Source organism: Rutidosis leptorrhynchoides, chromosome 8 (genome assembly GCF_046630445.1).
Source record: "Rutidosis leptorrhynchoides isolate AG116_Rl617_1_P2 chromosome 8, CSIRO_AGI_Rlap_v1, whole genome shotgun sequence".
In the NCBI taxonomy this organism is placed as follows: domain Eukaryota; kingdom Viridiplantae; phylum Streptophyta; class Magnoliopsida; order Asterales; family Asteraceae; genus Rutidosis; species Rutidosis leptorrhynchoides.
In genome coordinates this window covers 203,141,185-203,160,894 of record NC_092340.1, presented here as the reverse complement: position 1 = coordinate 203,160,894, position 19,710 = coordinate 203,141,185, and the positions used below count along the sequence as shown (strand labels likewise).

The following is a 19,710-nucleotide window of genomic DNA, read 5'->3' as shown; positions in this document are numbered from 1 at the left end:
CAAACAAGACAATACATGTAACAACCATTAATACTATTTGGTACTGTGATTGATTGAAATTATGAATTCATGATCGAGATTACTAGTTGTTTTCCACTGTGCCTAACTTAATTATAAACTAGTGTGTTTGTTTGTTTCACTTTTACACTTATATAGATATATGCATTGCACTCATATATAGATACATAGTTAGAGCAGAGAAGTGACAAAACAATCACCACTTCACTTCACAAATTCGACAACTCACAATCATCACCTTTATTCTTATTTCTTTTCTTGCTATATCATCAGAACCACTAGACCACTTTCATCAACCCATAACCTGATTCTCTTTTTCTATTTCGAACAATCATCAACCGGTACCTGTCTCCTTGTTTCTTACTTGATGAACAAAGACCACCTATATCAACCAGTACAATACCACCTTCACTCTCTATTCTTATTGTAGAACCATCATAAATCGCCTTTATGCTTATTCTACTCGACAACTATCACAACCATTTAACCACCATAAGTCACCACCTTCAACTCAATTTGAAACATATTTAAACAACCCGTTATCTACCGGTCATCACTCCACCATGAGCAACACCACCACTCGCCACCACCCTGCATCATCTATGACAACATCACCTTGAATGAAATCTATATCAATCACCTCAACCCTTTGATCACCATTAAACACTACCACTGCGACCTTGCTGTTGCTGCTACTGTACATCGAAGACCACCTCCCTATCTCTCTCTTCTCTTTTATTTTGGGCCATAAACCCTCACACTCAAACTACCACCAACACCATCATTTAACTGCTACTACTCTAATCTTCTATTTCTGTCCAGAACTCACAACCTCACATCAAGTTATTCATAATACAACCCGTTTTCTGATTTCCGGTTTCAGTTTTCGATCACCTCAACACGATCACCACTCTTTCGGCCTTTAACTCCACCACCAACCCTAAGTCATAGTGAGCTACCAATCTTTTATTGCAGCTGCGTCTACTACAAATCACTTCTGCTCTAATACTCGATCACCATCCGCCACCACAACCACACCCCTCTTCATCACCCCTTTAAAACTTATGATCACCAGGTATGACTTCTGTTTTCTATCGATACTATACAGCAACCATTGCTGTTAAACTATTGCATTTATTCCTATTCGACTGAAGCTAAAGCTAAACACATCGCTGCTATTCCCTGCTTAACATTTGAAGATTCACAAAACCAATCTAAATTCTAAAATACAATCAATTTTACAATTCAACAAAAACAACTATGTACATAAAATTCAACATGAGTAATTCAAAGAGACTAATAAGATCCCTAGTATTCGAACAAAATTAAAAACTAATCAAACTTACATACATAGATCCTTAATTGTATGAATCGATTGAAACAGAGAATCGAAATCGATGACTGATGAAGAGTAATGATGTAAACGATGATGGTGAATCGAAGTGATGAAGATAAAACAGGAAATAACCGATGATGATGATTAGGGTTACGATTTGGGGAGGATTGTTAAAAGTAATATCGCTGGTGATGATGATGAACTGAGACAATTGGGTAACCAGGTTCGATATAGATCAAATTATATGGATATGGATTGGGCTTTATTAATTGGGCTTCTATATTTTAGTCTAAATGTACATGGACTTCATTTAAATGGTTAAGGTATTTATGGGGCGAATTAAATCATGAATGAAATAGCAGATTGGTGGTTGGGGGTTTGTTTGTTAATCGGGAGGTCTTTGGTTCGAGACTGGGCGGTGGCAATTCTTTTTAGGAAGCTTATCTAATCATTTAAAGGTAGTATTTTTATTGTTATTATTATTATTATTATTATTATTATTATTATTATTACTTCGAATTATTTTAGTATTATTATAATTATTATTTATACAAACAAAAGATATTTATATAAAAATATACTTATTACATATATCATAAGTATATCTAATTTACTATTTTAATAACATATATATATATATATATATATATATATATATATATATATATATATATATATATATAACATTGATAATAATAATTACATTACTGTATAAAATAGGTAATATATATTATAGTTAAAATATGTAACCTAGTCTGAATGTCATTATATGTTAATTATATGTTTTAATATATATAACTAATATAGGTTCGTGAATCCGAGGCCAACCCTGCATTGTTCCGTTGTTCAATATAGTCATATGTATTTTTACTACAAAATACATTAGGTGAGTTTCATTATTCCCTTTTTAAATATTTTTGCAATATATTTTTGGGACTGAGAATACATGCGCTGCTTTTATAAATGCTTTACGAAATAGACACAAGTGATCGAAACTACATTCTATGGTTGGATTATCAAATCGAATATCACCCTATATAGTCTGGTAATCTAAGAATTAGGGAACAGAAACCCTAATTGACGCGAACTCTAAAGATAGATCTATCGGGCCCAACAAGCCCCATCCAAAGTACCGGATGCTTTAATACTTCGAAATTTATATCATGTCCGAAGGAGGATCCCGGAATGATGGGGATATTCTTATATGCATATTGTGAATGTCGGTTACCAGGTGTTCAATCCATATGAATGATATTTTTGTCTCTATGCATGGGACGTATGATTATGAGAAATGGAAGTATGAAATCTTGTGGTCTATTAAAATTATAAAATGATTCTTTATGATAAACTAATGAACTCACCAACCTTTTGGTTGACACTTTAAAGCATGTTTATTCTCAGGTACGAAAGAAATCTTTCGCTGTGCATTTGCTCATTTTAGAGATATTACTTGGAGTCATTCATGACATATTTCAAAAGACGTTGCATTCGAGTCATTGAGTTCATCAAGAATATTATCAAGTCATTTATAGTTTAGATATATTATGAAATGGTATGCATGTCTGTCAACTTACGATGAAATGAAAGTTGTCATTTAAAAATGAATGCAATGTTTGTAAAATGTATCATATAGAGGTCAAGTACCTCGCGATGTAATCAACTGTTGTGAAACGTTTATAATTGATGTGGACGTCGTCCGGATGGATTAGGACGGGTCTTCACAAATGAGAGGTTTGATCAGTCATTAAGAACTCAACAAGCTTCCATTTGAATCTAGAAAAACACGTAGGTACTCTTGCTAGCATGATGAGTGAGAGGGAACAAGGAAAGCTACCAAGTAATACTGAAGTAAATCCTCGAAATGAGAATGTTAATATGGGGTCAACAAATTCTGAAAAACCATCATCAGAAGATGGGAAGGTTTTCGATGTGAGTAACAATGAAGAAGTTACAACACCACCACCACCCGAGTATGTAAAGCCAGTGGTGGCACCATATAGACCACGCATCCCGTTTCCAAGAAAAGGAGTTGAGTATGAGCAAGTGATAGGTAATAAAGTTTGTGATACCTTTGGAAATAAGAAGAAGAAGAATAAGAAAGTACAAGAAACAAAAACCGTAAAGATAAACCCAGTAAAGACAGTTCCACCAAAACTTCCACCAAGGTTGGGTGATCCAGGTGAATTTATTGTTCCTTGTCTACTTAGTGATTGTTTTATGTATGATGCACTAGCAGATTTAGGTGCGAGTGTGAGTGTTATGCCTCTTTCATTATATAAGAGATTAGGAGTAGGTGAGTTAAATCCAACAAACATGAGTGTTAGACTCTTTGATCAAACCATTAGGCACCCAGTTGGAATTACTGACAACCTACCCGTTCAAGTGGGTAATTTAACCTTTTTAGTCGAATTTATTATCATTGACATAGAAGAGGACCCAAACATTCCTCTAATTTTAGGTCGACCATTCTTAGCGTCCACCGGGGCATTATTTGATGTAAGAGAGGGTAGAATGACACTTAGTAATGATGAAAAATCAATCACCTTTGTGAGTTGAAAGGCTAAATCTCTATCAACCAAAACCGTTGAACCAACAAAAATGATTGGTAAGAACCATATTGTTTTACCAACTCCAACGGTAGTGCTTAATAATAATAAAACTCCTAAGTTTGGGGAAGATGAAGCAATACCTAATGATGACTTGATAATAATGGTGTAACCTATGGTCTACACGCATAAAATGAAAGTTATGGAGCTCTGAGTTACGGACGTTTTGGCTTTTGAATCACTTAAATTCGACTTCGTATGACAAAGTTATGCCCAAATTAGTGAAGACACGTAAGCAACTGGGTTTTAGAATTAATTAGGCCCAAGAAGTAGCCCATGAAGCTTCCTTACCAGCCCAAGATTTGCCTATAAATAGAGGAGTTCCCCATCTCATATGGACATTAGAGGAGAGATCAGACTCTCCACTTTCTCTCTCACACACACTTTCTCTCTCTAGATTCCATCTGCCATCCGCCCAGCTCCAAAGCACGTGACCTCATCCTCTCAGCTCCATGGCACGTGACCTCATCCTCTCAGCTCCAAGGCATGTGACCTCATCCTCCTAGCTCCATGGCACATGACCTCAGCCGCCCAGCTCCAAGGCCGCCTAGCTCTAAGGCCGCCCAGCTCCAAGGCTGCCCAGCTCCAAGGCCGCCCAACTCCATGTAGTAACCCGAAATTTTCCATGTTTATATATATATTAAATGAAATTGTTATTTACATAATTAAGTGTTTCCAACATGTTAAGCAATCAAACTTGTTAAGACTTGATTAATTGAAATAGGTTTCATATAGACAATTGACCACCCAAGTTGACCGGTGATTCACGAACGTTAACACTTGTAAAAACTATATGATTACATATATATGGATATATATAGTTAACATGATATTATGATAAGTAAACATATCATTAAGTATATTAACAATGAATTACATATGTAAAAGCAAGAGTACTAACTTAATGATTTTGAAACGAGACATATATGTAACGATTATATTTGTAACGACATTTAATGTATATATATCATATTAAGAGATATTCATACATCATAATATCATGATAATATAATAATTTAAAATCTCATTTGATATTATAAACATTGGTTTAACAACATTTAACAAGATCGTTAACCTAAAGGTTTCAAAACAACACTTACATGTAACGACTAACGATGACTTAACGACTCAGTTAAAATGTATATACATGTAGTGTTTTAATATGTATTCATACACTTTTGAAAGACTTCAAGACACTTATCAAAATACTTCTACTTAACAAAAATGCTTACAATTACATCCTCGTTCAGTTTCATCAACAATTCTACTCGTATGCACCCGTATTCGTACTCGTACAATACACAGCTTTTAGATGTATGTACTATTGGTATATACACTCCAATGATCAGCTCTTAGCAGCCCATGTGAGTCACCTAACACATGTGGGAACCATCATTTGGCAACTAGCATGAAATATCTCATAAAATTACAAAAATATGAGTAATCATTCATGACTTATTTACATGTAAATAAAATTACACATCCTTTATATCTAATCCATATACCAACGACCAAAAACACCTACAAACACTTTCATTCTTCAATTTTCTTCATCTAATTAATCTATCTCAAGTTGTATCTTCAAGTTCTAAGTGTTCTTCATAAATTCTACAAGTTCTAGTTTCATAAAATCAAGAATACTTTCAAGTTTGCTAGCTTACTTCCAATCTTGTAGAGTGATCATCCAACCTCAAGAAATCTTTATTATTTACAGTAATATATCTTTCTAATACAAGGTAATACTCATATTCAAACTTTGATTCAATTTCTATAACTATAACAATCTTATTTTGAGTGGAAATCTTACTTGAACTTATTTTCGTGTCATGATTCTGCTTCAAGAACTTTCAAGCCATCCAAGGATCCTTTGAAGCTAGATCCATTTTTCTCATTTCCAGTAGCTTTATCCAGAAAACTTGAGGTAGTAATGATGTTCATAACATCATTCGATTCATACATATAAAGCTATCTTATTCGAAGGTTTAAACTTGTAATCACTAGAACATAGTTTAGTTAATTCTAAACTTGTTCGCAAACAAAAGTTAATCCTTTTAACTTGACTTTTAAAATCAACTAAATACATATTCTATATCTATATGATATGCTAACTTAATGATTTAAAACCTGGAAACACGAAGAACACTGTAAAACCGGACATACGCCGTCGTAGTAACACCGCGGGCTGTTTTGGGTTAGTTAATTAAAAACTATGATAAACTTTGATTTAAAAGTTGTTCTTCTGGAAAAATGATTTTTCTTATGAACATGAAACTATATCCAAAAATCATGGTTAAACTCAAAGTGGAAGTATGTTTTCTAAAAATGGTCATCTAGACGTCGTTCTTTCGACTGAAATGACTACCTTTACAAAAATGACTTGTAACTTATATTTCCGACTATAAACATATACTTTTTCTGTTTATATTCATAAAATAGAGTTCAATATGAAACCATAGCAATTTTATTCACTCAAAACGGATTTAAAATGAAGAAGTTATGGATAAAACAAGATTGGATAATTTTTCTTGTTGTAGCAACGTGAAAATTGGTAACAAATCTATATTAATCATATCCTAGCTAACTTATATTGTATTATACATGTATTCTAATATATTATGTAATCTTGGGATACTATAGACACGTATGCAAATGTTTTGACATATCATATCGACCCATGTGTATATATTATTTGGAACAACCATAGACACTATATGCAGTATTGTGGGAGTTAGCTATACAGGGTTCAGGTTGATTCCAAAAATATATATACTTTGAGTTGTGAACTAGCCTGAGACGTGTATACACTGGGTCGTGGATTGATTCAAGATAATATATATCAATTTTTTTTGTACATCTAACATTGGACAACTAGTTGTAGGTTACTAACGAGGACAGCTGACTTAATAAACTTAAAACATCAAAATGTATTAAAAGTGTTGTAAATATATTTTGAATATACTTTGATATATATGTACATATTTGTTATAGGTTCGTGAATCGACCAGTGGCCAAGTCTTACTTCCCGACGAAGTAAAAATCTGTGAAAGTGAGTTATAGTCCCACTTTTAAAATCTAATATTTTTGGGATGAGAATACATGCAGGTTTTATAAATGATTTACAAAATAGACACAAGTACGTGAAACTACATTCTATGGTTGAATTATCAAAATTGAATATGCCCCTTTTTATTAAGTCTGGTAATCTAAGAATTAGGGAACAGACACCCTAATTGACGCGAATCCTAAAGATAGATCTATTGGGCCTAACAAACCCCATCCAAAGTACCGGATGCTTTAGTACTTTGAAATTTATATCATATCCGAAGGGTGTCCCGGAATGATGGGGATATTCTTATATATGCATCTTGTTAATGTCGGTTACCAGGTGTTCACCATATGAATGATTTTTATCTTTATGTATGGGATGTATATTGAAATATGAAATCTTGTGGTCTATTGTTACGATTTGATATATATATAGGTTGAACCTATAACTCACCAACATTTTTGTTGACGTTTAAAGCATGTTTATTCTCAGGTGAATATTAAGAGCTTCCGCTGTTGCATACTAAAATAAGGACAAGATTTGGAGTCCATGTTTATATGATATTATGTAAAAACTGCATTCAAGAAACATATGTCGATGTAATATATTTCTATTGTAAACCATTATGTAATGGTCGTGTGTAAACAGGATATTTTAGATTATCATTATTTGATAATCTACGTAAAGCTTTTTAAACCTTTATTGATGAAATAAAGGTTATGGTTTGTTTTAAAATGAATGCAGTCTTTGAAAAATGTCTCATATAGAGTTCAAAACCTCGCAACGAAATCAATTAATATGGAACGTTTTTAATCAATAAGAACGGGACATTTCACTCCAAGGCCGCCCAGCTCCAAGGCCGCCCAGCTCTAAGGCACACTACACATCATATTTTCTCATATATGACTCAGCAATATATTTTATCACTCAGGATACAGGCAGAACATACGTAAGCCCTATTTTAAGATTGACTTAAGCCACGCCATGGTTTCAGACCATGATTCGCGTCTGCAGGGATTCGTCCCGAGAGTAAACATCAATCGGCAAACTACTCCTTACATGGTTCATTCTACCTTGCACTAGTACATATATACCTACTCTCTAGTAGAGAAATACGTACTAACAGATAACAAAGAACCCCGTTGTTGATACGAAATTAAATGATCCCGTTATTAATAGTTTAATGAAGAAACTTATTAAACAGATTCGCGATTGTAGAACCAAGGGGAACTTTAAGTTATGTAACCGGTTAGTATCCAATCTATCACCTAAAGAAAAGGCGAAACTAGTTGAATTTGTGGATGTTACACAGGAATCCGACCAATGGCTTAAAACAAAAGTCACAGATATGCAAGTTGATTATGGTCCAAAAGAAATTGACGATGAAGTTAATCACAATTTTGACACCACAGCTACCTAAGTGTGGGGAGATTCAAATGTTCTAAAAAGAAAATACTGTCTAGAGTTAGTTGTTCTGTTTTCGTGTAGTTTCGAGAATGGAATCCGATTGGTCTTTTCCACTAGCAGACACTAAAGAACTAATTTTCTTCCCCCATTCTAAAATTTTTGTTTTATAGGTTTTTTTTGAAATTTATATGCATTTTTAAATTTAAGTTTTGTGTGAATTTAAAAACAAAATTTACTTTATTTCATTACGTTTAAAAAATGATTTCTAAAATTCGTATTAAGTTAAAGACTAGGTCATGGAAACGAAATTGCTTTACCCGAGGGCGGGGCGACAAATTTTGTTATCATTATTTTTAATATTATTGATCTAAAGTATACCAAAAAAAAAATTAAAAAACCCAAAAATCTTTGCTTTTAAAAAAATCTCTTTAAAAACGACAAATTTTAAATTTTGTCGAGGGACGGACTAGGTAAACATACCGAAACTACCTAAAGTAAAAGGAAACAAAATTTTAAAAAAATTATTCATTTAAATTGTTTTAATAAATAAAGGTTTATATATATATATATATATATATATATATATATATATATATATATATATATATATATATATATATATATATGTAAAAGTATGTATATATATGTTTGTAGTTTATCTCATGTACAAAACAGTGTAAAACAGCGCACTTTCAAAGATTAAGTTCAGCAAAAGCTATTAATTTTGACGATAAGACGCAAAACATATATGAAATTACAACAAAAGAAATGAACGATGAGGCGCGCCATCTATCATTCGACGAGCTTAGAAATTTCAAACTGGGTATTTTTAATCACTTTTCTACACTAATCACCCTCATGAATTTATAATTATAGTTTGATTTCATGCAAATGAGGGCATTGCATGATCTCAAGTGTGGGGAAGGGTTATAAATTCTCTCGGGTTTACACTTAGTTTAATTGCCAAATTTTGTTAAAATTTGAAAAAATTTCAACTAAATGAATTCAAAATCATGTTTATACATATTTATGAACGATAAAACTAGGTATTAATACCGAAATTATTGTTACCTCGAGAGAACATAAATGGAGAAACAACCCAAAACGTTAGAATTCATTTAAAATGGAATAGAGGAGAATAAAAAGGCAAAGAAAAGAATAAATAAAAGCTAAGTGTGGGAAGAATTTACCAAGTTCTTTAAAACATATATCACATATTTTGTACAAGATTATTGCAGGTACTTTTGCTTTGGACTAAACTAATCAGTTTTACCCAATTTACTGTAATATATTTGAAAGAAAGATGGATCTACATTATGAATCAATTTCATCATTGAAAGGAAGTAAAGTCTTCCGAAAAAGATGTACCATCTCAGGTAACACGTTCCCCGTAGCATGATATTGTCCGCTTTGCCCGTAGGCGCACGAATTTTTCTTGGCGACCAAAGATGACGAACACTTTCCCAGGAGGTCACCCATCCTGGTAGTGAACTCGCCCGAGCACGCTTAACTGCAGAGTTCTCATGAGATCTGCTGCGCTTGTGGTCCCAAAACGCGTCATGCTAGGAAAGGTCTCCACACCCTTATAAGGCATGCTTCGTTCCCCTCTCCAACCGATGTGGGATGGATGTAACACGGATGTTACAATCCTCCCCCTAATGGGATACAGCGTCCTCGCTGTGCACGTTTGGTCCGGGGCCTGGCTCTGATACCATCTGAAGTGCCCCATTCATATACAATATAAATGATTCACAATAGTTGATTACATTGTGAGGTAATTGACCTCTATATGATACATTTTACAAACATTGCATTCGTTTTTAAAAGACAAACTTTCTTTACATCGAAAGTTGACGGCAAGCATACTATTTCATAATACTTCCAGCTATAATTGACTTAATAACAATCTTGATGAACTCGATGACTCGAATGCAACGTCTTTTGAAATATGTCATGAATGACTCCAAATAATATCTCTAATATGAGCAAATGCACAGCGGAAGATTTCTTTCATACCTGAGAATAAACATGCTTTCAAGTGTCAACCAAAAGGTTGGTGAGTTCATAAGTTTATCATAAACAGTAAAAATTCATCATTTTGATAGACCATAAGATTTAAATGTTGCATGGTACAAATGGTCCCCAAATCCTATACCCACCTTTAATGTACATGCGATATATTTTAAATACAGTACACCTTTCTCGTATACGAAATCATCTTTCATAAATTTTAGTAATCGTACACATATCTCGTGCACAAAAATAACATACACATAACATGTGTATAAAATCATTCTCTCGATACATAACATTCACTTTTCATTGCTTTTATAGCTTGGCTTGGTAACCGACCTTAACATATAATGCGCATAATAATATCCCCAAAACAGAACATCTCGTCTGTATAATAATCATATAAACTTCGAAGTACTAAACACCACGCCCACTAGACCTTCAGTCTAGTGAACATTCTGGGTGGGGGTGTTAAACCCGGTAGCTACCTTTAGGATTCGCGTCAATTAGGCGTGCACTAATTCTCAAAATTATTGATGTTCCCTAATTCTTAGGTTACCAAGCAATAATAATCAGGGGAAAAATATTCATATCAATTGTGGCAATTATCACGTCCACATAATTCAATGGTGGCAATTATCACGTCCACATAATTCATTCGAGGAATGTTTTACTTGTGTCTATCTCGTCAAACATTTATAAAAGCATTTCATGTATTCGCAGTTCAAAATGTATTTCAAAAGCATTTAATAAAGCAATTGTAAAAGTAGCGCATGTATTCTCAGTCCCAAAAAATGTAAAGAGTAAAAGGGAATCAAATGAACTCACAATACGATATTTTGTAGTAAAAATATTCAGACGACGATACAGAACAATGCAGGGTTAGCCTCGGATTCACGAACCTATATAATTTATATATATATATTAAAACATATAATGACAATTAACTAATTTATATATTAATATTATTAATATACTTCTTGTATTAATAATTTGTTAGTTAATTAGCTATATTCATTTTTATATATAAATACCCTTTTTGTTTGTAAAAATAATAATTATAATAATACTAAAATAATTTGTAGTAATAATAATAATAATAATATTAATATTAATAAAATAATAATAATAATGATAATCATAATAATAATGTTAAAAGTAATAATAAAAGTAATGTTAATACAAATAATAATAATGATGATACTTTTAATAATAATTCTAACAATAATGGTAATTCATTTAATCATGTCTTAATTATAGTTATAGTCATGACCAAATCTTATATTATTTTAATCATAGTCTATACTATTTTCATGTCCTTAATCTCTTTTAAATCATAAGGTTAATACTAATCCACGTAATCTTAACGTTTTGATAATATTTAATCATAATTATAATAATAATAATAATAATAATAATAATACTTATTCTATTAATAATAACTAAGTTAATAATAATGATAATAATAACATTGATTAATAAGACTAGTAATAATAATAATACTATTAATAATAATATCAATAATAATAGTAATAATAACCATATTAGTAAAAGTAACAATAATTATAGTAAAAGGGTACAACCTTTGAAGAAAGGGGCTTTAAAAATAAAACGCCGCTCCCCGGGCTCGAACCCGTGACCTCTCGTTCCCCATCCAAATGCCCAACCATCTGCTCTACTTCTCACTTATGATTATTTCGTACCCAGGTGTATATATGTATTCGGCCCAACTTATAAAGAATATCATGGGACTCGGCCCAATGAAAACCACAGCCTAAGAGTAAGAAGGATGCCGGCCCAAAATAACAAACAATTCTGGCCCAAAATAAAATTGATGAGTTTTGGGGCCTCTTGTCGACTGGGCAAAAAAAATAAAAAAGAGAATATTGTAGCAGCCTATTCGTTAACCATCATCTTCGTCTTCTTCAATCATCATCACGATCATATCATACCGAACACGTATTCTCATCATCTCATCGTGCATCATCTATCATCGTTATTTCTGTTATAACATAAAAAAAATAGCAACAGCCGTAGTAACCGGAGGTGGGGTGTTTGGGTCTATAAACAGGAACAACGATAACAACAATTTAGGTAATCACATTAGGGTTCGTGGGTTTCGTTTTTCAGATAATAAAGTAAGTATAATCAGCCACCTAAACAGATTCTTAGTGATGGTTTGGAGCTACAACAGCAGGAAATAATAGCAATAATGGTGGCGTTTGCTAAATAGAAACGAAACAGGCAAAGCAGCTTTAATGGAGGTTTGGGTCTCGAATATAACACAGGAACTGTAGCAGTATAGTTTAACCAAAAATAGAAGTTGTGTAGTTTAGCAGGTGATGGTGGTGATGATTAAATGGTGCTCCGGTGGTGGTTTAATCATTGAATCAAAACAAAAAGCAGGAGTGGTTGTGATGGTTTTGTAGTTTTGGTGAGTGCAAGCAAATTTAGAAGAGAGGGAGAGAGAAAGAAATAGAGAAAGATGGTGACTAGGGTGGTCCGGTGGAAGGTGATTGATGGTGGTGATTCTCAAAAGAAAAACATGTAGCAGGTGATTGTAGGTTTGTGTTTGATGGGTGTCAATGATTCTTAGTGATGAAGGTCGACGGATGGTGGTATGGCGTTTGTGGGTGTCGATGATAATGATGGTCCATGATAGTTTTAAGTGGCGTTTACGGTTGTATGTGGTGAAGAAGGTGGTAGTTTTATGGTTGGGTCTCGATTCATCAGGAAACAGAAAGTAAGTGTATGATGGATGGTTGGTTATAGATACATATATACTACGTAATACATATCTTACATATTTGTGGTAGTGAAGGTAAAGCAATTAATAATACTACTTTAATTAACCACTATCACATATAATGATATCTACTTCACAAAAATCATACATAGATTAGGTAATAATAAAGTCATTGTCATAAGTATAGATTATTTATAATTATGTCTGTTACTTTTGTTTAGTTTAAATTAAATGAGTCACATGTAGTTGTTAGACTTAATATCTATGGCCGATTCTTTTGGAGTTAAATGTGGCAAGTGGGAAAATGGAATATAGTACTAGTAGGTTGTTTACATATACATATATATTTATTTTCAGTGGAATTGAAAACAACTAGCAGAGTAACAACAAATTATTTTAATCAATATGTCCACTTGATTCACGGACGTAATTAAATAATTAATATAATAATAATTATAATATTAAATAATAATAATTAAAGTAAACATGATTAATCAGGTAGCAGCCTTATATCGTATCCCGGTGTAAATCAGTGGAGGATAAAAGTATTCGGAAAAATCCCAAATTTTTAAATTAACTATATTTATTTATTTTGGTCATTATAGTATAAAATTCAATCATTAAATATTAAATAAAAATTACATTAATTATTTACTCCCAACCCCAAGTAAAATATAGTTAGTGTAAAAATTTATCAAATAACTTCTAAATATATTATTAATAAGCCTATAATTTATAAAACTCATTTTTGGATCACCGTTTATTTTAAAATCATATAATTTTTTTTAACTCGTTTACTATCAATCGAATGACACATGAGCGTTATCGTCGTTTACTAAATAGATTCGAAATTACAAAAATATGTATTTAATATACTTTATTTAGAGTTATGTTTTAAATAATATTTATTATATTTTTATTTTATTTTACATAATTAATTTTACTATCAACAACATATAACATTTCAAATTTTATTTTCTATTATAATTATATATGTATATGTATATATACACACATATCTATTTACAATTAATTGTTCGTGAATCTTCGAGAACAGTCGAAAGTCAATTGAATATATGAAACAGTTCAAAACTTTTTGAGACTCAACATTGTAGACTTTGCTTATCGTGTCAGAATTATATAAAGATTTAAGTTTAAATTTGGTCGGAAATTTCCGAGTCGTCACAAAAGACACGCGCTTCTTGATTTAGGTCAGGAAGTTGTCGTCCAGACCAGCTGTAGGTTGACGAAAAATCTAGAAAAATCATCTCTAAAATTAGCAGGAAATTCACGGACCTCATAATCAAACAGGGTCACCAAGTGGTCAGACTTATCCTATCCATGAGAGGATCTGTCTCGTAAAATGGGGAGGGCGCCGTGCAAATTAGCTTGATAAGACTAATGAATCAGACCCCCATAAAGGATAATCTCCTTAAAGATTAAAAATCAGCTTCTAAGCCTGATATTATTCAATCCTTGAGATTGACCTTAAAGATTGAGAATTACAAATTCATGGAATTCAATGATATCTAAACTCTAGCTTGAACGAGAAAATATTTTGATCAAATTAAAACCGATTTGTTTTCTAAAAACCTATTTTCAATGAGTTCATTACCATTGAACGTAAAATCCTGAGAATTCAGTAGAATTCATTAGGTCACCTGAACCAAATCGGGTGTCATCCGTAAGAACGGTGGTTGCATAGCATGGTCGAAGACAGGACCTTGTGCCATACCGAAAAATTATAGGGTGATCTTTACTATTGCTCCTACAAAGGATAGTAATTGCATCCGACACGTTTTAGACCATGAACATCTGCATGTCATTAGACATTGCCTTAACAGTTGCTTGTTCAACGCTTTCCTTCACAACCGGACGGTAGTTTACCGAAAGGTAATATACGGAGCAAGTATACTGGACGTGTTGCTTTCCTAATACAAGGTTAGCAAGTGGGTGACAAAAAACCGCAAGTTTTGAACTAAAATTTTCAAATCTGAAACCCACAAAACCCACAAAAATAATTTGCAAACACCGGTGAAGGGTTATTCCGGAAAACTTATCTAGGGTAAAAGCTAGAATGGATTTTCCAAAGATCAAATGTTTTCATAAAGATCCAATTTCCTTAAAGGATCTAAATTTTTAATAGTCATGTGGGACTGTAAACCACATCGTTACTATCATTGTTTATACCATCGTATCAAAATCACTGATGTATAAAGTGTGAGAATAAAAAAAGAGATTCGAGTGAAGTGTGATTTTATTTTAAGTTCTGTATTGCTTGAGGACAAGCAACGCTCAAGTGTGGGGATATTTGATAGTGCTCCAAATGAACATATATTTAGGCACAATATCCTTCCAATATGTAAAGCTTTTAGTTGTAATTGTTCTATTTTTATGTAATATTCGTTTAAATAAATAAGTGCGAAGACAAAAGAAGAAAATGACGATTTGAAGACGCAAACGACCAAAAAGCTAAAAAGTACAAAGTACAATCTAAGTGGTTCGAATTATTGATGAGAAACGTCTTAAAATTACAAGAGTACAAGCCGTGAAACGCAAAGTACAAGATATTAAATCGTACGAAAGGACGTTCGAAAATCCAGAACCAGGACAGGAACCAACTATCAACGTGCGACGCAACGGAGCTAAAATTACAAGTCAACAATGCACAAGGATATAATATAATATATAATTAATTATATAAAATTATATATATTATATTATATATTAAATAAATACGCGCAGCCCACGTTTAAAACTCAATGTGAGCTGGAACAGCTGGCCATACGATCGCATGGCCAGAAGGCACAAAACTCATGCACTCGCATGAGTTACTGTAGCAGGCCAAGTTCTATAAATAGCAATGTTTTCTGCCGAATTATGTACGCTCTTTTCATTTCTTTCCTTCTGTAATCATAATAAATATTTATATTTATAATTTTAATTTTAATTTAAGTTTAATAATAATTGGGTTATTGTAAGAAATGTTTTACGGGTTTTAAAGTCGGAACTCTGTCCGTGAACCGCTACGCGATAAATAATCACTGTAAGCTATGTTCTTCCTTTTTAAATTAATGTCTCGTAACTAAGTAATTATTATGCTTATTTAAGCCGAAGTAATCGTGATGTTGGGCTAAATATTAAAAACGGGGTAATTGGGCTTTGTACCATAAGTAAGGTTTGGACAAAAGACCGACACTTGTGAACATTGGACTATTAACTATTAATAGGTAGGGGGTATTGTTTAATTGAACGACAACTCATTGGAACCTGTCAAACATATCTTTAAATTAGTTAAACTAATAATTATTAAATTGATTACGAATGTCCTATTTAGTGATGTTTATACGACATCGTTTACAATCATTTAATTAATTATTCGGGTTGGGTAATTGATTATTCATTCTGATCAAGTGGGTAAATTAATATTCATATCTAATTAAAACAGGGGTGGATTACATACAGTGACAACTGGTGTAATTGTTGACAGAAGTGATAACTACGTCACAGTTTAAATCCTTGATTAGTTGGACTATTTGACTTCGGAAATAAGATTAATTTGACGAGCATTTTATAATTATGACCGATGGACTATTATGGACAAAAACCAGATAGGTATCAAATAAATCCAGGACAAAGGACAATTAACCCAGATAAATAAATTAAAATCAAAACGTCAAACATCATGATTATGGAAGTTTAAATAAGCATAATACTTTTATTTCATATTTCATCGTACCTTTATTTATTGTCATTTTAATTACTGCAATTTACTTTATCGCAATTTAAATTCTGTCATTTATATTATCGTCATTTATCTTTACGCTTAAAATATAAAATCGACAAACTGGTCATTAAACGGTAAAACCCCCCTTTTATATAATATTATTACTACTTATATAATTATATATATTTTATATAAATATAGTTTATAAAAATATAGTACGTATCACTAGATCCCTATGGAATGAACCGGACTTACTAAAAACTACACTACTCTACGATTAGGTACATGCCTATAAGTGTTGTAGCAAGGTTTAGGTATATCCCATTCAATAAATAAATAAATAAATAACTTGTGTAAAATTATATCGTATTTAATAGTATTTCGCAATAAAAATATAACTATTTCGTATAGACCTCGCATAACATCATGTTATTATAAATATGGATAAGATCGTTCATGACGCTCGTCACCTAGGGTTTTTCTCGCTAGTGGAGATTCAATGTGATAGTTGCTAGAGACGTTTCCTTTTGTGAACCCAAAAATATGGATAAGAGTAGTAATATATAAAAATTTATAATTTAATAACAACTGAACCACCATCGGATCAACTGAACACCACCGAATCATCAAAGAATCATTACCGGACTAATGGACATCTGATGCTGCATACTCTAGCATTTAGTGTTGAACTATTAAGAGTTAAAACACTATTTTAATCATTAAACATCATTTCATGATCTTGCTAATTTAGAAGATTTAAAGTTGTTATTAGACTCACTAGTTCTGAATAATCATCTGGATGCATGGTTTAGGTTTAGGGTCTAGGGTTTAGGGTCTAGGGTTTAGAATCAGGGTCTAGGGTTTAGGGTCTAGGGTTTAGGGTATAGAGTTTAGGGTCTAGGGTTTATGGTCTACGGTCTTGGGCTTATAGTTTAGGGACTAGGGTTTAGGGTTTAGGGTCAAGGGTTTAAGGTTTAGTGTCTATGGTTTAGGGTCTAGGGTCTAGGGTTTATAGTTTAGGGTTTAGGGTCTAGGGTTTATGGTCTATGGTTTATGGTCTAGGGTTTAGGGTTTAGGATCTTGGGTTAAGGGTCAAGGTCTTGGGTTTAGGGTATAAGGTTCAAGGTCTAGGGTTTAGGGCTGAGGGTCTAGGGTTTAGGGTTTAGGGTTTAGGATATAGGGTTTAGGGTCTTGGGTTTAGGGTTTATGGTATATGGTTTAGGGTATAAGGTCTAGGGTTTATGGTATATGGTATGGGGTTTGGGGTAGGGGTTTATGGTCTATGGTTTAGGGTCTAGGGTTAGGGTTTATGGTCTAGGGTTTAGGGTATAGAATATAGGGTTTGGGAATCTAGGGTTTGGACCACCATCAGATCAAATGAACACCTCTGAATCACCAACGAACCATTACCGGACTAACAGACATCCGATGATGTATACTCTAACATTAAGTGTTGAACCATTCATAATCACAACACTATATTAATCATTAAACATCTTGTCATCACCTTGCTAATTTAGAAGTTTTATAGTTGTTATTAGACTTGTTAGTTCCGAATTATCATCCGGATTCAAGGTTTAAGATCTAGAGTCTAGGATTTATGGTCTAGGGTTTAGCGTCTAGGGTCTAGGGTCTAGGGTCTAGGGTTTAGGGTTTCGGGTCTAGGGTTTAGGGTCTAGGGTTTAGCGTATAGGGTCTAAGGTTTAGGGTTTCGGGTCTAGGGTATAGGGTATAGGGTTTAGCATCTAGCGTCTAGGGTCTAGGTGTAGTGACCCGAACTTTTCCATGTTTATATATATTAACTGAGATTGATATTTATATGATTAAATGTTTCCAACATGTTAAGCAATCAAACTTGTTAAGACTTGATTAATTGAAATAGGTTTCATATAGACAATTGACCACCCAAGTTGACCGGTGATTCACGAACGTTAAAACTTGTAAAAACTATATGATGACACATATATGGATATATATATATATATAGTTAACATGATACTATGATAAGTAAACATATCATTAAGTATATTAACAATGAACTACATATGTAAAAACAAGACTACTAACTTAATGATTTTTAAACGAGACATATATGTAACGATTATCGTTGTAAAGACATTTAATGTATATATATCATATTAAGAGATATTCATACATGATAATATCATGATAATATAATAATTTAAAATCTCATTTGATATTATAAACATTGGGTTAACAACATTTAACAAGACCGTTAACCTAAAGGTTTAAAAACAACACTTACATGTAACGACTAACGATGACTTAACGACTCAGTTAAAATGTATATACATGTAGTGTTTTAATATGTATTTATACACTTTTGAAAGACTTCAATACACTTATCAAAATACTTCTACTTAACAAAAATGCTTACAATTACATCCTCGTTCAGTTTCATCAACAATTCTACTCGTATGCACCCGTATTCGTACTCGTACAATACACAGCTTTTAGATGTATGTACTATTGGTATATACACTCCAATGATCAGCTCTTAGCAGCCCATGTGAGTCACCTAACACATGTGGGAACCATCATTTGGCAACTAGCATGAAATATCTCATAAAATTACAAAAATATGAGTAATCATTCATGACTTATTTACATGAAAACAAAATTACATATCCTTTATATCTAATCCATGCACCAACGACCAAAAACACCTACAAACACTTTCATTCTTCAATTTTCTTCATCTAATTGATCTCTCTCAAGTTCTATCTTCAAGTTCTAAGTGTTCTTCATAAATTCCAAAAGTTCTAGTTTCATAAAATCAAGAATACTTTC

General features: G+C 32.6%; 1 protein-coding gene across 1 annotated transcript in view; it reads right to left on the bottom strand.

Moving 5' to 3' along the window:
- Window positions 1–296: 296 nt before the first annotated feature.
- Window positions 297–19,710, bottom strand: part of LOC139864003 (uncharacterized) — a 53,660-nt gene continuing 34,246 nt past the window's right edge. Inside the window, exons 6-7 of the mRNA XM_071852597.1 lie at window positions 581–784; window positions 297–488 (exon numbers count right to left, since the gene is read on the bottom strand). Of these exons, the coding sequence (XP_071708698.1) occupies window positions 297–488; window positions 581–784 (396 nt within the window). The remainder of the gene's footprint in view (window positions 489–580; window positions 785–19,710) is intronic.